Raw genomic sequence first — 22,416 nt, forward strand, 5'->3', positions numbered from 1 at the left:
CTTTAACAGTTTCTATCTTAAATAATTTTGAGATAATATGAAAAACATGAAAATTAGCCAAAATTGTCTTTTAAGAGCACTAACTCAGGAGTCATCTGATAATTTTGAATAACATAAGAAGTAGGCAAACCATCACATTATGTGCATTTTTGCCTATCTAGGTTTTCTCTATCCAATCCATCATGATTTTCAAGATACCAGTATATAACAATTAATGCCTTTCACCCCTATGTTCTATTTTGGATGTTTGTTAAATGACCATAAATGATAACACAAACTTTATACTAGATAATCCAAGGTTTATTCACCCCAAGTTTAGTTGAAATTGGTTTAGTAGTTTCAGGGAGAGGATCTTTGAAAAAGTTTACGACAGAGGAAGACAGACGCCAAATGAGGGCAAAAGCTGACATGGTCTTTCCGGCCAGATGAGCTAAAAATGGAAGCACATGACACTTTACAGGGCATCAACAATATGCTCTGACATGTATTTCAATGAATACTAAAATAAAATAAAACTGGTAAAAAATAATAAAGTTATAATTTAACAAGTGTATAATATAAAAAAAACAATTTTAAAGGTAATAACCATAACAATAATTAAAACTTTGACTGTGCTTATTGGTAAGGCTTTATTCTTTTACAATTCAGTTTTTCAAAAATGCTTTTCCTAATAACAGTTTGAATTCATCACTACAAACTGATCAACTGGTAAAATATGTAAAAGTTATTTCATTCTGATTAAATTTTCCCACTAATTTTAATGGGAAATGATTAAATACATTTAAACCTGGGAGAGCAATTATAAATGTATTGCTTGGACTAAAACAATAACAGGAAAATTTCTATCTCGTTAAATTGGGGATGTGACGAAATCATGTAATGTGCAGTATCACCAGTCGTGCGAACACAGGGGGTTCAACTGTACTAATAAAATGTCATTATGATAGATATTTTCATATGCAAGTCAATTTGTATTCTTTAAAAGTAGGTGTTCAAAAGTTTTCTAATTTCACAATACATTCAATAGGAATTGGATGGAAAGAATAATTTGTTAACAGTAGATCAATTTATAGAGATGAACTCATACTGCAATTGTGTAAAACATTTTAGCAAATTGGTATAGTGAAATGACAATTTGAAAGCCTTTATAAATATGCACAGTAAAAGTTGTAATAAATATATCTTTGATTTACAGCTCAACTGCATGTATAACAATATGTCATGCACTTACTGTGAATTGATAGTAAGTGTTTCTCTCCACTATTTGCAATTTGTTCAAAATTCTGACTAAATTCTAGTTTGTTTAATCAAATCAAACTTTTTACTGGTCAGAATTTTGACCAAACTGGTGTGAAAGAACCACAGTCAAGTCATCAAATAAAATAAAATTAAAATAAAAAAATAAAAGATTCTTACAATCCCATTTTGAATTCCACTTCATGATTACTATCATGCAACTTATTATTTCTATACATATTTATTGTTATAAGTAATTTTTGAATTGCTACAAAAATGTCAATATTTAATAGTTTTCATACTATTCCTTTTACTAGTAAAATGTGTTATATATTTATTAAAATCATACCCTAGTATGACTTTAATCAACTTATGTTCTTTAAAATATATGTGATATTAATATGTCGTTTCTATGGGAGATAATCGGATATAATCATTTACCCTTTTTGTATGAAATTTTGATTGGACTGTCTTATCTCCCTTAAAAATAATTTAGCAAAAAATATATTTCTGACACTGTCAGAGTATTTAAGATTTTAATATAAATAAATCTCTGTACCATGTAAGGAAAAGTGACATTTCAGAAGAGATAATTCACAATCTGATATTGGACATTTTTAAAGCAATTCAAATATTATTACCTTACCTTTCAAATTACTAATTACAAAGTACCAATAAATATGTATAGGAATTGTAAGCAGCATAATAGTAACCATTAAGTGGAGATCAAATCTAATAATATTGTTAGTATACCTTATTTTTACTTTGCACATTGATGACTTAACTGTGGTTATTCGCAGCAGTTTGGGCAACTTTCTGACTCGTTGAACAGTTTAATTTGATGAAACAAATTGTAATTTTGTCAGAGTTTTGAATGAACTGTAACAGGTGGAGAGATACACTTACCATCAAGTCACTGTAAATGGATTTTACAACAAGTAAAAAATAAGTTACCATCTGCTATACATATAATTTCAAATCGTATATGATGCAGTTAACAATATTCATAAAAATAAGTATAAAAACGTCCACAGATCTTTTTGAATAGACATGGCTGAAATACCTAAAAACAGAAAGAAAAAAAAGATCAATTATTTCTTTAAACTACTGCAAAGAACTTTGACCAATCAGAAATAAGATACTGACAGTAAGTTTCTGTTATTGAAACATAGCAACATACATTTCTCATTTACATGTACCGTACATCATCTTTTATCTTTATTGACAGACAATCAATTGTAAGTTGAACTTCACTTAATGTATTCTTATAATAAACAAGAAGTTGTATGGATTGTCGTGCTAAGCATACCTCTACTCGTAATTCAAAGTATCTGAAGCAGGAAGAAGGTATCTGACAGACCTGAAAAGCTCAACACTTTTGCTAAGCTGCTGTCTAAATATAAAGTTAATATTCTGTTTAATACTTTTTTGGTGAAAAGTTGGTTAATTTAACATATTGATACATTCAAAGTATTGTCAAACAGGAAGTAGATGTCTGACAGATCTGAAAAGTGGTCCCACTTTACAACTCTACACTATCATACTACTGACCAATAAAAGTCACCTGAGAAATGTGTGGCAGAAATAATTGTTGGATGAAAATACAGACGAACAGATGGATAGACAGATGAAACAGATGCATGGACGGACTAAAAAATGAACAGATGGATGGACAGACAAGATGAATGTAATATAGCCCCCACTTTTAAAGTGGGATATCATTATAGAATTGTAGAACACTACTAAGTTGCAAGTTTACAGAAATTTGTCAGATGAACACCTTAACTTAAATCTTAGGGAAATGACGGACCTTTTAAGATTCATTTCAATATAACAAAATCAGTTATGACAACAAAGAGGAACCATTTGTAAACATAAACAACATATTTATTAAGTAAATGTATGAAATACTGGTCTTAGATTCTATCAGGCATATTAATGAACATAATTTTAGCTTATGGTTAAATATATTAATTTTAAAGAACTGACTGTGATGCTTGAGGGAACTTGGTTACCGCTTTTTTATATCAGTAATTTTTTTGCAGGGAAAATATATTTTTCAGGTTGGGTCTTGTCTCATATTTTATTTGTCCAAAAGCTTTTTGTAAAATAATGGTAATCCTCATAGTACATGTATCTGAGAAACGGACTTGAACACAAAAAATTAACCGTAAATGTAGTTCTCCAAATGTCAATTGATATGTTATCATGTCAGTGACATCACCATGATCACAAATGACATCTCTGCCCCGAAGTGTTCAGGTTATATCATTCTATTCCTGTTATAGATAATGCATATTTTAAGGCATTTGAAAAGATTGAAAAATTGGGTCAATATCCACATGCATGCATGTCACATTGAGGAACTCCCAAGTAATGCGTTAACAAAAAATCTCTGTGCAGTGATATTGGATATGTTTCTATCATCATCCTTTAGGACAGACAAAATAGCTGATCTGAAATGTACACCATCTTCTTGCCAATATACATCCTGTACTGTGTTACAATCCTAGATAAAGTCGCAAGGAAAGGCATTACATCGACCACCAAAAGCTATATTTTTATGTAGCCTAGGTGGTCGAGTGGTCTAGGGCACTGGACACAATGCAGGGGACAGTGCAGGGGTCATTGCCACAATGTCACAGAAGCAAGGGTTCTAATCCCGCTTAGGGAAGAACAAAAATTTGCTAATGCAAATTTGAAGGTCTAACATTGTTAGGCTTAATTTGAGACATATTATATATATATATATATATTATGGTGTTAGCCCTGTATAACCACGCGTTATCCGAAGGAGAATGTCTGACATAAAGTTGTCACATATATATATATATATATATATATATATATACAGGGTTTAAGCTAGGATTTTGAGGGCTTTAGTCACTTTTGTGCGAGATGAAAATCAACATTATTTTGGGTAACAGCAAGGGACCATGGATGTATTCATATTACTAACTATACATCTTTGTCAGACTTTGAAGGACTAAGGCATCAATTTACTAGGCAATAATTGCATGATTTGACTGATGTGTCACTAAAATATGAAGATTAGAATATAAGATCTGAAAATCTAGTTCAAAATTATACTGCAATTAGTTTCAGGGGACATTCCTGATCAACAAAAGTTGGGTTCCTTTTTTTAAAACCAGGAATCACAGTATAAATGAACTTGTTGAACTTTATAAGACTATTACACTGCATAATCATTATCCTTATAAACGTTAAAATCGATATTTTAAATTAATTTCTATAAAGTTGGAACCAAGGATTTGTACAAATTCACATGGAACGATTCTAATAACTGTAAATTGTAAATTAATCGAGAATTGATCACGTTTACTTTCGATTTTCAAATGAAATGTAAACGGGAAGTGACAAGTAGATAATAAATTCAGAATGAATCCGGATTCATCTACGGAATGGTTCGTGTTTAAAAGAAGGCAGGAAATTATCATTTTTTTATTTCAATTTGCTTATTAAGAACTATATTTGTCTCTTCATTTATTTTGGCACTAAATTTATTTCGTATTTTACGTTTTAGTGTCTATAGGAATACTTTCACGCATGCGCAGTATATCGTAAAAGAAGCACCTGTTTGACTCTTTGATGATGATGGAAGTTTTTAACGTGAAAACATTTCTGGACGTTTTGAATAAAGTTCTATCTTTTTAATCGAAATTGAACGTTTTATAATATATACAAAGATAACATAAAGACAGAAGAAACAAAGAACAGATCTAAGAGTACTCACAGATACTAAAAGCTAGTTTAAAGCCAATAACAGTTAATAAATCCAGTTTAACAGCACAACAAAAGAACACACTGTAAAATTAATTTATTAGCCCGACTCTAGATCTTCAGATTGGCCAAAGCACAAACAAACAACTAACTTTAAGACAAAAAACACAAAGAATAATCTAAGAGTACTAGGCCATAAAAAAGAAAATGTTTGTTTACCCTAACCCTACCTTCCCAGAAAATAGTTGCCTACAAAATCTTTTATTGTCTTAATGTGAAAAAGTTTTTTTTTAATCAGATAGGCATGAAGACTAATAAACTGTTATTACAGAGATATGTCTCGCCTTTTTGTAATTTTGATTATGCAAATGTTGAAATTAAAATAGCAATACTTTAACATCTTACATAAGTTATGCAAATATTCAAAGTCAATGAACCATGACTGAGGTACATGGCTAAACAATCTCCATGTAAATGAGATGTGCTAATGCTAATACAACAGCATACCAAATACCATTGACTAATTATATAAGTCGTTCCCTTTAAACAAACCTAAACACAAACATAAACTTGTAAACTATGTAAAAGTTTCAAAGTCAATGAACCATGAAGAGGGGACGGGGCTATATAATCTCCATGGAAACGATACTTGCAAATGCCAATAAATTTGCATACCAAATATCATTGACTTAACATTAGCAGTTCATCTTAAACTGATCTAATCACAAACTAATACATATAAACTAAGCAAAAGTTTCAAAGTCAATAGACCATGATTGAGGGGGCGGGGCCAAATATTCTCCATGGAAATGAGATGTACTAATGCTTATACAACTGAATACCAATTAACATTGGCCTACCACTAATGGTTCCCCTTGAACTGACCTAATCACGAACTAATATATGTTAACTTAGCAAAATTTTCAAAGTCAATAGACCATGACTAAGGGGGCGGAGCCAAATAATCTCCATAGAAATGAGATATGCCAATGCTTATACAACTGCATACCAAATATCATTGACCTACCATTAGTGGTTCCCCACAAACTAATACATGTAAAATTAGCAAAAGTTTCAAAGTCAATAGACCATGACTGAGGGGGCAGGGCCAAATAATCTCCATCGAAATGAGATGTGCCAATGCTTATACAACTGCATACCAAATATGATTGATCTACCACTTGTGGTTTACCATAAACTAGACCTAATCACAAACTAATACATTGTTGACACAACCGCCGCCGAAACAGCATACCTATGTCTTGCTTTTTGACTCAAGGCGAGACAAAAACCATCTGACAATTCAATTTGCCTTTGCTGAAAAAAAAAGAATTGCCTACCTACCTACCCACTGTCTCTACCTTTGGGTAGGGTTTGGGCAAACCAAAATATTTTTAAGTGTGGCCCTAGTAATAACTGAAAAAAACATTAGCGAAACCAATTTTACTGCACCAGATGCACATTTCAACAATAGATGTCTCTTATGTGATGCCTGGGGGAGTTCAAAGCCACTAATAAATAAATCTTGTTCTCCACACATCCAACAGATTCAGTGTAAAGACATCATGAACAGTCAACTACATTTAATAAACTGCGTTATCTGGGTCAAAACCATAATTTGGCATATATCATAATGAACATGTGTTAGCTAAGTTTCAATAGGCTGGGACCACATCTTCATGGTAAACTTCCTTAACCAAAACTTTAACCTGATATTGGATAGACTAACAGACATATTAAGGACAGATGGACTGACCAAAGACCAGAAAACATTATACCACTTCTATCATAGATGGCACATAAAAAATCAGAGCATTACCTTCTTTTAAGTACAATCTTACAACTCCATCTGCCATTTGAAAAACATTTGCATCATTCCAGCCATCATCTTATCTATCTTTTCATTCTTTTTTGCATTCTCTGTTTTCAGCTTAAAATTATCATTAACAAGGTGATTTTTTTCTGCCAAAAGCTGAGCTTCCCTTTCTTTTATCTGTTCAATATCTGTACAAAGCTGAGTTTCCTTCCTTTTAAGATGCTCATTTTCTGTAGAAACTTGTGCTTCCTTCCTTCTCAGCTGATCATTTTCTGTAGAAACTTGTGCTACTTTCCTTCTCAGCTGATCATTTTCTGTAGAAACTTGTGCTTCTTTCCTTCTCAGCTGATCATTTTCTGCAGAAACTTGTGCTACTTTCCTTCTCAGCTGATCATTTTCTGTAGAATCTTGTGCTACTTTCCTTCTCAGCTGATCATTTTCTGTAGAAACTTGTGCTTCTTTCCTTCTCAGCTGATCATTTTCTGTAGAAACTTGTGCTTCTTTCCTTCTCAGTTGATCATTTTCTGTAGAAACTTGTGCTTCTTTCCTACACAGCTGATCATTGCATAATGTCAATTTATCATTTAGATTTTTCAATTCATCAACATAAGCATTTCTGGAAAAGCATGCGGTAAATTTTGAAAAGATCTCTTATAACTTTCCGATTCAATTCTTGATTTGGTCAACTCATCTGTCAACTCAGCTGAAAGATAAAACAAAAGACATTTAACTATGATATATTATCAACTGCAACATTAATCATTGTTAATGATGCTTCATCAACTTTTAAATTATTGAAAGTTTGGTAATAAGTAATATCATTTTCAGCAAAACCTTGTAATCTTAATCAAATTATAGGGGAAAAAAGTTACAAGTAATATAAAGTGCATTTTTCTTTAACAATGTTTAAAGACATTATATAGCCACAATTGATATCTTTTTGAGATTTTCACTATGGCAGTGCACCATCATAAAACAGGTCAAGGAGATCCCTGAGAGCTATTTGACCAAAAAGTGCCTAAAATTAATAGCCAAACAGGGCTCACACTACTTCAGAATCATAGGGAGAAGTGACTTCTCTTTTTGAAAATGAGAGGGAGAAGTAGTGAGATTTGAAAGAGAAGTGCTCATTCGCTCGCGGCGCTACAATGTTTGGTTTTTACTATAATACAAAGGGCCATATGTATCTTATATTTTTTTTATATTGTTCAATTTGTACCTGGTATACAATTAAAGTAACAGTTCAAATTCAAAGTTTGTTAATTTTATCATATCTAGTTGCACAATCATATTAGTCCTCTTGTCAGAAAAAAACCAATTAAATATCTGGCAATAATAAAAAAGATTTTTTTTTATATCAAAAAGGAAAAGAAGGTTGTTATATCAATTAAAATTCAATTAAAAAACTACTCTGTTATCATGTTTATGAAATTAAGTATTTCTCATTAAAAAGATATATAAATTTAACAGTTTTATTATACACAGTTAAGCTTGGACATAATATAATTATATTAGTGTAATAGTCCCAGAGTTGAGCAACTTTAATTTATAAATTGAAACAATGCATATACATGGAAATATATACATTAATCAAGTAGATCTAACCAAAAGTATGTTAATGCGTGTGGAATGCGTAATTTTTCCTTTTGGGATCAATTTTCTTCTGTCAGCTGTGCCATTTATGTGTCCGTAGTCATTATCGTAAGAACCCAGATTTCGGTCATAGCAGGTCCGTTTCCTATGAATCCCGACTCCGGTCCGTAGATGTACAATAATTTGCCCAATAATTTCAATGGTGGACGAAGAAAATTTACAAAAATAAACGATGTTTGACACGCGATATTGAAAGGAATATGACGTTTTTAATGCAATATATGGATAACAAATTTACTTCAGGCAAATTTCATCACGTTCTAATGAAGTAACAAACTTATTTTGCCGAAAGTTAGAATGTTTTGATGTACGCTTTCGAGTAACAAGTACCGCCCGGAAGTGATAAAAAAATTGTCATTATGAAAATAACATGCAACCAACTTCAAAATCAATGCTTTAACCTCTTTTTTAAAGAAAATAAAATGTTTATGTCTTTGAATTTCTTTACTTTTAAATGAAAAATTGCTGTTTCATCGACTTGGTAAATATTGAATATTACCGATGACGAAAGCGACTGAAAGCGAGTATCGTGAACAACAGGGTGACTAGATTTCGCTTTTGGCAGTCGGGCAAAGCGAAGTGACGGACAGGAAAGTGACTTTGTTGCCCCTGAGTCGCCTGCTAGCGTGAGCCCTGAGCCAAATTCATCTAAGGTCAAATTTGCCTTAATTATTTGAAACCAAAGTTCCTTATAATTTCTTAAATTATAAAGTGACAATTTAAGAAAGGTTTGTGATAAATCAGGTCAGTACTGAAGTACTGACTACTGAGCTGATGATACCCCCAGGGACGGATAGTCTATCAGCAGTGGCATCTACCAAGTGCTGTAAAAAAAGCTTTATAAATTTCATTCATCCGAAGCGCTTTAATGGATTTACCTCCATCAGGAACGCTAAATGCCAAGAATGTATAAGAGCATGTTCAATAAAAAATCTTCACGAAATTGATTATACAAGTATTTCAGTAATAAAATTTGTTTGACACCAAAACTTATCACTTTTAATATTGCCTTGGCTTTCTGTCACAAGTCATGCAAACATTTGAAGAAATGAAGGGTTTTTTTCTTCATTAAGCATATACAGCAATATTTCAAGTCTCTTAGGTACTGCAAAGAGCAATTTAAAAAAAATATATAATATTTGGTAATAATGTTGGACAACAAAATGTTACATATACATGTCAATTTTCACTCCTCTGTGTTAAAAAATATTTAAAGACAATAATACTAAAATGATTTTGTAAGAAAGCCTGCTTATCAATTACCGGTATAGTGTTTGAACATATCTTACACTAAAATCAGGTCAAGTAAAGCTGTCATGCACTCAGAGTAAAGGACAATACACAATATGTCACACTTTTTGTTACCTAAAACCCTTGACATATGATCCTTGTTAGCTTTATTCCTTAGTGTAAATAAATTACAAGTTCATTCTTTTTTTACACAAAAAAATTTTGTCAGAATAAATGAATATTACATAATGTCTTAAAATTGTATCTTAATATATATGACTGTATATGACTGACAAAAAAACTCAACAAATTTCCATTACTGAATTCTCGCCAATATATACTTATATATATAAAATCCTATTTTAAAAAATCCCTTACCAAAGGATTTCTTGTGGTTTCGCATACCTTCGAACTGTTTTATGAAGTCAAAATATTCATCGAAAGAAGGCTGACCTACAAAAATGAAATACGAGTAATTTAATAAATGTTTATGATTTCACTCTGTACATATATATATATACTGACTACACTGAAAAATAACAACTATATATATATTAATGTTCCTACATAGGCAGATATTGTCCTTTGATATCCAAGCACAAAACTTACAAAATGCATGCTATGTGCTTTATGATATCCAGTTGATATTAAACAAAAGAAATGGAACTCTTTAATAGAGAAGGTAAAAATGGTCAAATTGGTATATTTGAATTGTTACATCTGTTTCTATATGGGCTTTAAAAGTTTAATGAAGGTGCATAATTTAGGATTTTTTGCAGCTTATATAGGTGTGTATAGTTAAATTATAGTATGGAGCTTCAATATATTTGTAAACTTTTGAAATAAAGACAAATTTTCACAAAACAGTCGATTATCATGATTATGATAGGTGCAAATAGATGTGGATCTTTATTGTGCATAAGCATAAATTCTGCTGACAAAAATTCCACAGTACATTACAATACATAAAAGTACATTACATGATGCTTAATAGCTAGTAGATACATTTGTCTTTTGAAATACCACATGTAAGAATCAGGTAATGATGCTATGTGGATAAATTTAATCGGTTTTCAAGAGATAAATTGACAGCGCTTCATCACTACAATGGCTTCCTTTTTCACGATTGAAAAAAATAGGTGGCATAGTGGGGAGATAATTTTGACTAATTCGAAACCTGACTGACAAGTCAACCATTTATATAATCATAGTAGTAACTATGTGATATGGATAATAAAATAACCATTATTTACATAAATGAAAAAATAGCCACCAATCTTAACCTTGTACACCCAGTCAGGACAATGGTCTTAAATATACACAGAAAGGGCTACCTAATTGACTATTTATTTGGTGGTTACCTTTGAATTTAAAAGTATGCATGCATGAGAGCTCAAATAATAAGTAATAGTAAGGCATTTTGGTGTCTGTCCCAAGTCAGGAGCCTCTGGCCCTTTGTTAGTCTTGTATGTTTTTTTAAATTTTAGTTCATTTATATGTTTCAGAGTTTACTGTGACGTCCATTTTCACTGAACTAGTACACATTTTTGATTAGGGGTCAGCTGATGCCCGACTCCGGGTGGGGGATTTTCTCGCTGTGTTGAAGACCCATTGGTGGCCTAGGGCTGTTTTATGCTCTTTTGGTCGGGTTGTTGTCTCTTTGACACATTCCCCATTTCCATTCTCAATTTTATTTTAAAGCTAAATATCTAGCATATTTATTGAGTTTATCACCACCGTTATACTGGTTACTAGGCAACGGAATATATGAGAAAGACCCAAAATGCCACCATTTTCAGAGGGTCTGTGGTATAGAGTTACAATAAGTAACAATATGACAAATTAAATAACATTTGATGGTGGGGTTACAAACAGTTCTTATCGCCCCAGGGTCCTTGTCCTTGGTAAAAACTGTCATTTAAGGACAATAACTCCTATAATCTGTCATCTGACAATTTTGGTCAAACTAGACAATATGTAAATCCTGACATTTTGAACTTTTTTGCCCTGTCAGCATGATCAGATTATCTCTATCTATAACAGTTTTCCAAATAAAAGACCATACTTGCATTTTAACCAAATGTTCCATTTTGAGCCTTGGCAGCCTTGTTGGCTCTCTGGCAGGATCATCAGACACATTTTTTAAATAAGTTACCCCAAGGATGATTGTGGCCAAGTATTGTTAATTGTATTTAGCGATTCAAATGAGAAGATTGTTGTAAAAGTTGATAGAAACTACAATGGAGGATGGACACCAAGTGATGGCAAAACCTTAGGTGAGTTAATAAAAGTCAATTAAGGGTAATAACTCCTGTTAGGAATCATTTAAAGTGTTCAAGATAAAAAGGAAAAATATCAGCCGTAGTCAGGTTCCTTCACAACCAGCTTATCATAAGCCGCTATACATTAAGAGAGTTATATCTACTTCAACTGTTCACCTGCTACTTTTTTTCTACTTAAGACAGCCATTGCAGTAGCGGCAAGCCTTCTTCCTGACATATCTGACCAGCTACAAACAATGACAAAAATTTATAAAAATTTCAGGACAATAACTCCTATAACCATGTATAAGGAGTAAATTCGAGGCTTCCGTCATTTTGACTATTTTGGCATTTTTTTAGATTCTGTTTTGCTGATCATTTTGGCTGTATAAGTCCAAATCACTATATCTTATTAAATTATCTATGTATTTAAAAAAGATTGCCAACAGCAAGAGGCTAAGCGTGGGTTTCCTCATCACCATTTAAGGTCAATAACTCCATCACATGGTTAGTCTTATATTTTTTGATGATTTCCATAGAAACTAACTGTAGAATAATAATATCCTGACATTAACCAGACCAGATTTTAGGCATGTACCGGTATTATAATTTTCAAAATATCAAACAAGTACAAACATTTTACCCTAATTTTCTTTTTTAAGGCATGGCACTGATCATGCTGATGTTAGTTCATAGTATGAAATATAATTCATAAAATATAATTTACACCACATAACGTTCAGTATTATGCAAATTAGTTAAAATCGGTGCAACATTTTTTAGGTAAAGATCTTGAATGATAGTCAACAGATGACAGCAGAGGTTTAGCAATGGTTGTAGCTCATATTGAACTTCATCCTGAGTCAAGAGAACCTACAAAGACTAAGAAATTTTTGTTGATAAAGAAGATAAGGTTGACTACAACCATAAAAGAGGGTCGTAATGGTGGTATCTTCATGTTACATAACAGTAAAAAAATTTGCCAAATAACGTTAAGGGCATACAGTTATAGGGGAGATAATGATGTTGCTAACATAAAATGTTATTTTTTTGTGACATCAAACTGCGACATATCTGGACAAGATGCATTTGTTGAATGATTTTAATCATTAGCTTGAAAACGAGTACATGGGTTTTTCTCATTTTTGAAGGCCGTACGGTTGCCTATAATTGCTTACATCCACTTCATTTGAACTTTGGTGGATAGTTGTCTCATTGGCAATCATACCACATCTCCTTCTTCTTACATGGACCCCTCTTTTTTAAAATGGCATTTGACTAGATACTGTTTCGAGATTATTTGTATCAAATTTTATGAAGAAATCACTGATGATTTTTTTTTAAATCAGATAAATATACAGCAAAAATGCCGTTTTTTCCAAAATTATGCAAATTTAATAAAAATGAATTATTTACAAAGAATTGTTGTACGTACACAATTTAAGAGCCTACGTTTGTAACAAAGATATCCCAAATCTTTTTACAAAAATCCACATGTGTTTATCATTTGAAACAAAAAAGTCAAGTACGTCTGTCCAAAGGATAGAAATGTCTAAGATTTAACTGAAATATTAAGTAAATGTCTAAAATTTCAACCAAATTTATCTCTATTAAAATTGAGCACATGAAGGTATATTTCTTATTACATATTTGAATTGATGAGGTAAAAAATAGCTTGTATGCAAATTTTCATAAAAAAATCACTGTGGGATCAAAACTGTATCGTATATGCCCTTAACAGAAATTTTTGGTGCATGACAATAAAGTGTACATTTTCTTTATGACAATAAAAAAATTGTCTGATTTTGAAGAATCCCGTTAAAATTTCTTTCCAAAAATAACGGTGAGGGATAATTATTTGAGACCTCTGATGAATCACGATAAAATATTAACCAATTTGACATTAACGGTAGCAGAAAATGACTGTTTGATGCCTGACGGTAAAGGGCATTTCTACCTTTATAAAACTGTTAAAAAAGTGATAGGATGAAACTAAATGCTGTACAAGAAGCCATGGGAACAGCAGTTCAAAATTTTGGCCCTTTTAGCTAGAAAATTTTTGACAGAAAGGCTGAAATAAATAACACCTTCAATGTGCAATGATTTGTGCCAATGCAACTGAAATTTCCTAAATGTAAAGTTGCAATTTATAATGCAGACATAAATGAGAGGCACAACTACTATTTTTAATATATTCAGACCATAAACCTTGATGGATACCTTGAATTCTATGCCGTGCAAAGAAAAGATCCTCGTCATGATATCGAGCTTGAAGCCATTGTTTCTTCAATTCCACATCTCCAGTTGGTATCTGTGAAATTCCACTGATAACTGCAAAATCATAACTGTATTTTTATAAGTGTTAATATTATCATTTTGTATATATTCTAAATAACAACAATGATTCGTTCAGAAAGAGTCACATGTTCAACTTTATTTCCACATGTAGACTAAACACATCAGATAGAAAAGAGATATTGCTGAGTTATTTTTAGAATACAACAAGAGTGCACATGCTGAAATGTCTCACCTGTCTTACTTATAATTGATTTTATGTTGAAAGTCTGTAATATGAAGGTTTTACTACAAGTATCACATAAACTAAACATTATCAATGTTCTATGAAAATGACTTTTTGAGGTCGCGGTCAGATGAACAATGCCAGACAGACATGTACACCTTACAATCATTCCATACACCAAATGTAATGGTCCTATTGCTTATAATTTCTGAAATACGGACTTGAGCATGAAACATTAGCTTTCTTATGTTTCGTAATATGCAACTTTGTCACACGCGGGACAAAAATGCAAGTAATAAAGGAGAGGTATAATGGCAGATAATATTAAACCCCTGAAATTTTTAATCTTCTTAAAATACTTCACTAAGATTAAAAAAAATATTAGTTTTATTGATAAATGAATAGTGTTCATTTCAATAATTTTATAAAAGTCAGTGGTCATGACACTATAGCTATTGTGTCATAAACCTATTAAAATAACATACTTGGCAAATAATGGCTGATTATAGGTAGCTTTCAGTAAAGTTGGTTGTGAGCAAAGGTTTTGCCCAAAAAGATATAATGTTACCCACATAAATATCTCTTAAGTACACATCTTGTTGCAACATATATTTTTTGGGGGTAATCCTTGAGTCACATCTAAATGTTAATGGCACAATCTCAAAATGAGACAATTTTAATGGTTTTGCATTTAATAAATTAAGTTTGAGGTACTAACGCAAATATTTAAGACACGATTAAAAATTGCATTCAAAGAGACCAAAAAAAAGGCATATTATAAGTTTTCTGTAAGCATAGTAAGCCTACTACAATAAAACCTGCTGAATCATAGTTGTTCCCTAGATGTTATTGTCTTAGGGTAGTGAAAATGTGGAAAATCTAAATGGCGAATCTTTATGTAAACTATGCATTTTTCTCTATGGAAATAGAAGAACCTTTGCTAATAGAGCTGCATATACAATAACACTGAGCTTCCTGAGAAAGAGATCAAACCATCAAAATCATAATATTGACCAATGAACCATGAAAAGGAGATCATAGTCATATGAACCCTGCCAGACAGACATGTACACCTTACAATCATTCAATTCACCAAATATAGTTGACCTTTTGCTGAAAGTATCTGATAAATTGACAAAATTACGAAAGACTTATCATTGACCTTAATGAACTATGAAAATGAGGTCATGGTCATATGAACCATATCATGCCAGGCAGACATAATAATACACCTCACAATATTCTATAAACTAAATATAATTGACCTATTACTTATAATATAGATCTGAGAACTATACCAAACCACAATAATAAACTGCTTCGCTGAGCGCAGCTGGATATGCCCGCAGAGGTCCAACCCTGAACAGTTGGGGCAAAAATGGACACAATATTCAAGCTTGATACAGGTCTGATTTTGGATTGTAATTAAATATTTGATACATTATAGGACTCTGAATAAATGTAGTCAAAGAACTTGAAATTGGTTATATGAAAGATTTCTTGCTGTTGTGCAATACACTGTGCTGTTGCGCAATACTTTGCAAATCTGTTGTCAGACTATAGACAAATAAAACTCAGAAACATAAAATCGAAAATTTATAAAAATCAAAAGGGAGCTTACAAAAAATAGATATAAACAATTTACCAAAGTTTCATAAAAAAATGCTGATTTGAGTTATTGTCCGAAAACTGGAAAATCTCCCTTTTTGTAATGAATAAAACCCCATAAATCGGAAAAGTATAGTCTGAAATTTATAAAAATCAAAAGGGAGCTCATGTTGATAGAAATAAACAATTCACCAAAGTTTCTTGCAAATTGGTGAAATCGTTTTTGAGTTATTGTCTGAAAACTGGAAATTCCCCCCTTTTTTAATGAATAAAACCCCAAAACTCAGAAATGGTAAATTCGAAATTTATAAAAAACCAAAGGGAGCTCACGTCAATAGATATGAACAATTCACAAAAGTTTCATGCAAATAGGTGAATTTTTTTTTGAGTTATTGTCCGAAAACTGGAAAATCCCCCCTTTTAAAATGAATAAAACCCCAAAACTCAGAAACGGCAAATCCAAAATTTATAAAAAACAAAAGGGAGCTCATGTCAATAGATATGAACAATTCACAAAAGTTTCATGCAAATTGGCGATTTTTTTTATGAGTTATCGTCCGAAGACTGGAAAATCCCCCCTTTTTTAATGAATAAAACCCCAAAACTAGGAAATGGTATATCTGAAATTTATAAAAAACAAAAGGGAGCTCACGTCAATAGATATAAACATTTCACCAAAGTTTCATGCATATTTGTTAAAGCGTTTTTGAATTAATGTCCGACATGTTGACGACGGACGGACAGATGGACAGACGGTCAACGGTATACCATAATACGTCCCGTAAGCGAGCATATAAAAACTAAAAATTGTCCAATGAACCATGAAAATGAGGTCAAGGTCAGTCGAAACCTGCCAGACGGACATGTACACTTGACAATCAGTCCATACACCAAATATAGTGGCCCTTTTTATTATTGTATCTGAGAAATAGACCAAGCCACAAAAAACTAAACATTGTCCAATGAACCATAAAATTGAGGTCAAGGTCAGATGAAACCTGTCAGTCAGACATGTACACCTTACAATATTTCCATACACCAAATATAGTTGACCTATTGCTTATAGTATCTGAGATACAGACTTGACCACATAACTTTAACCTTGATCACTGATCCATGGAATAAGGTTGAGGTCAGGTGAACCCTACCTGATGGACATGTAGACGTTGCAAGGAACCCATATATACCAAATATAGTTATCTTATTACTCATAATAAGTTCGTATTTCACCTAAAAATAAACAGCTGCGCCATGAGCGCATGATACGCCCGTCATCTTGTGTGTGAATTTTTATGCAATAATCATTAATAGTTTCTGACATACGGCACGACATGCGAAAACCCCCCCCCCCCCCCCTTTTTTTTTTTACAAAAACTCAATATCTCTAAAATAAAATTTTGAATCAAAACCAAAAAGTATACAGATCTGTAGATTAATATAACTAAGAAGTTTGTAAAATTTTAAGCAATAATCATAAATCGTTTTTGAGATACGGCGCAACATGTGAAAACCCCCATTTAAAAAAAAAAGTCAATATCTCTAAAATAAAATTTTGAATCAAAACCAAAAAGTATACAGATCTTAAGATTTATATAACTAAGAAGTTTGTAAAATTTTAAGCAATAATCATAAATCGTTTTTGGGTTACGGAGCGACATGTGAAAAACCCCTCCCCCTTTTTTTAAAAAATACTAAATAACTCAAAAATAAAATTTTTAATCATCACCAAAAAGTATACAGATCCTAAGATTAATATAACTAAGAAGTGTGTAAAGTTTTAAGCAATAATCATAAATTGTTTTTGAGATACGGCGCGACATGTGAAAAAAAACACACAACTGTTTTATTAAGTCCCGTTTCTCAAAAAGTTTTAATCTTATTTTCACCAAAAAGTATACAGATCGTTTGACCATCATAAGAAACAACTATGTTAAGTTTCATGAAATTTGGATAAGTCGTTCTCAAGTTACGGTGCGACATGTTTACGCCGGCAGACAGACGGACAGACGGATAGACGGACAGACGAACAAACGACACTTGTATACTATAATACTTCTGTCAAAATTTTGACGGGCGTATAAAAACTATTTTGTTCACAGTCACTGAACCATGAAAATGAGGTCAAGGACAATGGAAATAACAGACGGAAACTTTGTACGCAAGGTATGAAGCATCAAGGTATTCTACCTTTCGAAATATAAAGCTTTAAACAAATAGTTTACGCCGTCGCCGCTGCTGCCAGTTTGTAATACCTATGTCTCACATACTGCGACTTTATTGCAGGCGGGACAAAAATAGCAATCTAAAAACCTCAATAGTGGTGTAATCATGACAACCAATCAAATGAATTTATGTAATAAAATAACATTAATAGCCTTTGTATGAGGTTGATACAAGGATATATTGTCCTCAGTCCATATACATGTACTGCTTAATTTCAGGTCAATATATATTCTCATATCGACCTCATTCAAAGGCTATATATAATTGTATGACATCTTTCATGAAGATTTGAAAGAGATGGAATGATATGGCAATTTGTTGGCTCTGTGACTTAAGAAAATTAAAAAGTACTATAGATCTATTGAATACTAGTAAGTTGCAATAAAATCCTTCAGATGTTCACAAGATTTCTGCCAGATATCAGAATTCATTTTTTTGCCTTAAAGGTTGGCACTGGCTACGATCACATTGAAAACATAACAATAACAAACAAGAGGCTCTCAAGAGCCTGAATCGCTCACCTGTAATTTTTTGCTTAAATCTTTCATAAATGATTATTTTTGCTTTTTAACATATATTAATAAGTGGCTTAAAAATTCCATTGAAATGTTCTTTGTATCTGTCATATTTTCTTCAAAAGCAAAGAAATACATTTTACCCCTATGTTCCATTTTAGCCATAGTGGCTATGTTTCTTTACGTACAAGAAAATCAAATACAAAATTAATACTAGATACTCTGAAACTCATTCAGCCCAAGTTTGGCTGAAATTGATTCAGCAGTTTCAAAGGAGAAGATTTTTTAAAGTAAGCAAACTAGATGAACAGATTGTGAAAAATTGTCTTTAAAGGGCAATAACTCCTTAAGGACACAATTGACAATTTTGGTAATATTTAACTTATTTGTAGATCTTACTTTGCTGAACATTTTTGCTGTTCACAGTTTATCTTTATCATTAATAATATTCAAGATAATAACCAAAAACTGCAAAATTCCTTAAAATTACCAATTTTGTGGCAGCAACCCAACAATGGACTGTTAGATTCATCTGAAAATTTCATGGCTGATAGAACTTGGCCTAATGAACATTTTAACCTCTCATCAGATTTGCTCTAGGTGTAATACCACCATTGATTTTCCCCTATTAGTCTTTGTTAAATTTTCACTTTTCTAAAAATTGTGCAGAAGTTTATCTTTGTTACAAATAAAGAAATACTTGCCATGAGTAAAGTTTTATCCTGTCCAGTACTATAGAAAAAATTTCACATAACATTTCATTGCATATAAGAAAATAACCATCACTGGAAGTTAACCAATCAAATTTTCCCCCTTTTTTAACCTGTGTACAAGCTTTAGTAACCATGTAACCTCAAGTTTCCAAAATATTCTATAGAAACCCAAAATAAAAAAATAATGGTGCTTTGAAATACCCAAGATATATGTTTATGACCCAGAAATGTTTTACTGCAACGAAATGTAGGATCAATTACCTACAACTGTCAAATTCAAGGGAATATTTTTTTTCGACCTATTTTCGTATGCAACCGGATGTGACGTACTATGATTTCGTGGTATTACACCTCTAATTGCTTAAGTGTTTGAGATATACGCCAAAAACTGCATTTTACCCCTATGTTCTAATTTTAGCCATGGCGGCCATGTTTTTTGACGAAACAGAAAATAAAACACAATCTTTATTCTAGATACCCTAAGGATCATTCAGCTTAAGTTTGGTTGGAATTGGTTCAGTGGTTTCAGAGAAGATTTTTTAAAGTTAGAAAACATGATAAACAAATTGTGTAATATTGTCCTAAAAGGGCAATACTCCTTAAGGGGTCAATTGACAATTTTGGTCATATAAACTTATTTGTAGATCTTACTTTGCTGAACATATTTGCTGCTCCTTTGGTTTTTTAGATATAAGCCAAAAACTGCATTTTACCCCTATATTCTATTTTTAGCCATGGTGGCCATGTTTTTTGACGAAACAGAAAATAAAACACAGACTTTATTCTAGATACCCTAAGGATCATTCAGCTTAAGTTTGGTTGGAATTGGTTCAGTGGTTTCAGAGAAGATTTTTTAAAGTTAGAAAACATGATAAACAAATTGTGTAATATTGTCCTAAAAGGGCAATACTCCTTAAGGGGTCAATTGACAATTTTGGTCATATAAACTTATTTGTAGATCTTACTTTGCTGAACATATTTGCTGCTCCTTTGGTTTTTTAGATATAAGCCAAAAACTGCATTTTACCCCTATATTCTATTTTTAGCCATGGTGGCCATGTTTTTTGACGAAACAGAAAATAAAACACAGACTTTATTCTAGATACCCTAAGGATCATTCAGCTTAAGTTTGGTTGGAATTGGTTCAGTGGTTTCAGAGAAGATTTTTTAAAGTTAGAAAACATGATAAACAAATTGTGTAATATTGTCCTTAAAGGGCAATAACTCTTTAAGGGGTCAATTGACAATTTTGGTCATATAAACTTATTTGTAGATCTTACTTTACTGAACATATTTGCTGTTTACAGTTTATCTTTATCATTAATACTATTCAAGATAATAACCAAAAACTGCAAAATTCCCTTAAAATTACAAATTTAGTGGCAGCAACCCAACAATGGGTTATTAGATTCATCTGAAAATTTCAGGGCTGATAGAACTTCACCTAATGAACACTTTAACCCCATGTCAGATTTGCTCTAACTGCTTTGTTTTTGAGATATAAGCCAAAAACTGCTTTTTACCCCTATGTTCTATTTTTATCCATGGCTGCCATGTTTTTTGACAAAACATAAAATAAAACACAAACTTTATTCTAGATACCCTAAGGATCATTCAGCTTAAGTTTGGTTGGAATTGGTTTAGTAGTTTCAGAAGAGGAGATGTTTGAAATAGTTTACACCAGACGGACGACTACGACGGACGCCAAGTGAAGGCTAAAGCTCACAGTTCCTTCGGAACGGTGAGCTAAAAAGTTATTGTTACGTTGTACACTAGTTGCTGGAATGCTAGGTTGTACACTAATTGCCGGAATGCTATAGTATTTCATCACTGTCAATTGCAAGCTGTTGACCAAATATGGAGTCATTGTGTTTTGCAGTTTTCAAGTTCGCAGGAGGACGTGTCACCCTATCCTGACACATTATTCTGACTCCAGGCTGACCAGTCTTGCTCTTACACCTTAATGCCATGTGCTTAGCGGAGAAGCTGCAACTACCAATTCTAAGGTCTTTGGTTTGACCCCGCCAGGTTTCCTACCCACGACTTCCTGCACTCAAGCCAAACATGCTACCACAAGACCACCAAAGCAGTTAAATTCATTCAACATATTGAAATATCTAAAATATTTGAAATCAGGGAGTAGGTGTCTGACAGATTTAATGATTTGCTCACACGTTAAAACTCATCACTGTCAAGTTGCTGATTAAATATGAAGTCCACCTGTACTATCATTCAGGGATATTACTTATATAAGTCATGTTTATTTACCTGAAAATGTTACAAAGTAATATTTACCTGTATAAGCAAATTTGTAAGATTTCTATTTTCTTTTCAAGGTTTGAATAATTTCCTCTTAATCTTCTCCGAAAATTTACTTATACAAGTAATTTCTTTTTACGACCCCTTATATTCTTAAGTTTTGGGAGGTCAAAAATGCCTTTAGAATATTGTTCTGGCTTGCTAACTATTTTTTTAATTAGAGTTCAACCTTTATTTCAAGAATATTTAAACTAAACAAAGAAATATACTGTGCTCAGATGTGAAGTAACTGTGCAAGGCCTTCAAAAATTGCTCCCTGGAGGCTTGTAAATTCAATAAGCAGTATTTTGAAGATAACAGATCTTGACAAAAGAGATTTTCATTGTCCATGAAATTATACTTTTATGAATAGTAAAGACAACTATTAATGGCAGACAATTAAACGCTCTATTAGAGCAATGTAGAGCAAGAGAATTTCAAGGAAAGAAGAAAAGAAGACTTTTTTACTTAATACAGTATATAAATAAAAAAAATCTGAATGTCTAAGGGATACAACTCTACCTCCAAAATAATTTACCTGTACCATTATAAAATTTAAAAAAAAAACACTTGTATTACCCCTGATTGACTATGTTTCCTG

General features: G+C 32.1%; 1 protein-coding gene across 1 annotated transcript; it reads right to left on the bottom strand.

Annotated features, from left to right (window-relative positions):
* Positions 1-2,223: 2,223 nt before the first annotated feature.
* On the bottom strand, positions 2,224-12,145 carry LOC127724924 (golgin subfamily A member 6-like protein 7). Its single transcript, XM_052231926.1, has 3 exons — positions 12,115-12,145; positions 6,797-7,443; positions 2,224-2,299 (listed from the first exon to the last, which is right to left on the bottom strand). The coding sequence occupies exons 1-2, from the start codon at positions 12,143-12,145 to the stop codon at positions 6,815-6,817; spliced, it is 660 nt and encodes a 219-aa protein (XP_052087886.1). The 3' UTR covers positions 2,224-2,299; positions 6,797-6,814.
* Positions 12,146-22,416: the final 10,271 nt, after the last annotated feature.

This window comes from Mytilus californianus, unplaced genomic scaffold (genome assembly GCF_021869535.1).
Source record: "Mytilus californianus isolate M0D057914Y unplaced genomic scaffold, xbMytCali1.0.p SCAF_14, whole genome shotgun sequence".
Taxonomy (NCBI): domain Eukaryota; kingdom Metazoa; phylum Mollusca; class Bivalvia; order Mytilida; family Mytilidae; genus Mytilus; species Mytilus californianus.

Coding starts and splice junctions, on each gene's coding strand:
- LOC127724924 (XM_052231926.1), bottom strand. CDS start 12,145: ATGGCTGTCTTAAGTAGAAAAAAAGTAGCAG. Junction 7,444..12,114: donor AAGTAGAAAAAAAGTAGCAG/GTGAACAGTTGA, acceptor GAAAGTTATAAG/AGATCTTTTCAAAATTTACC.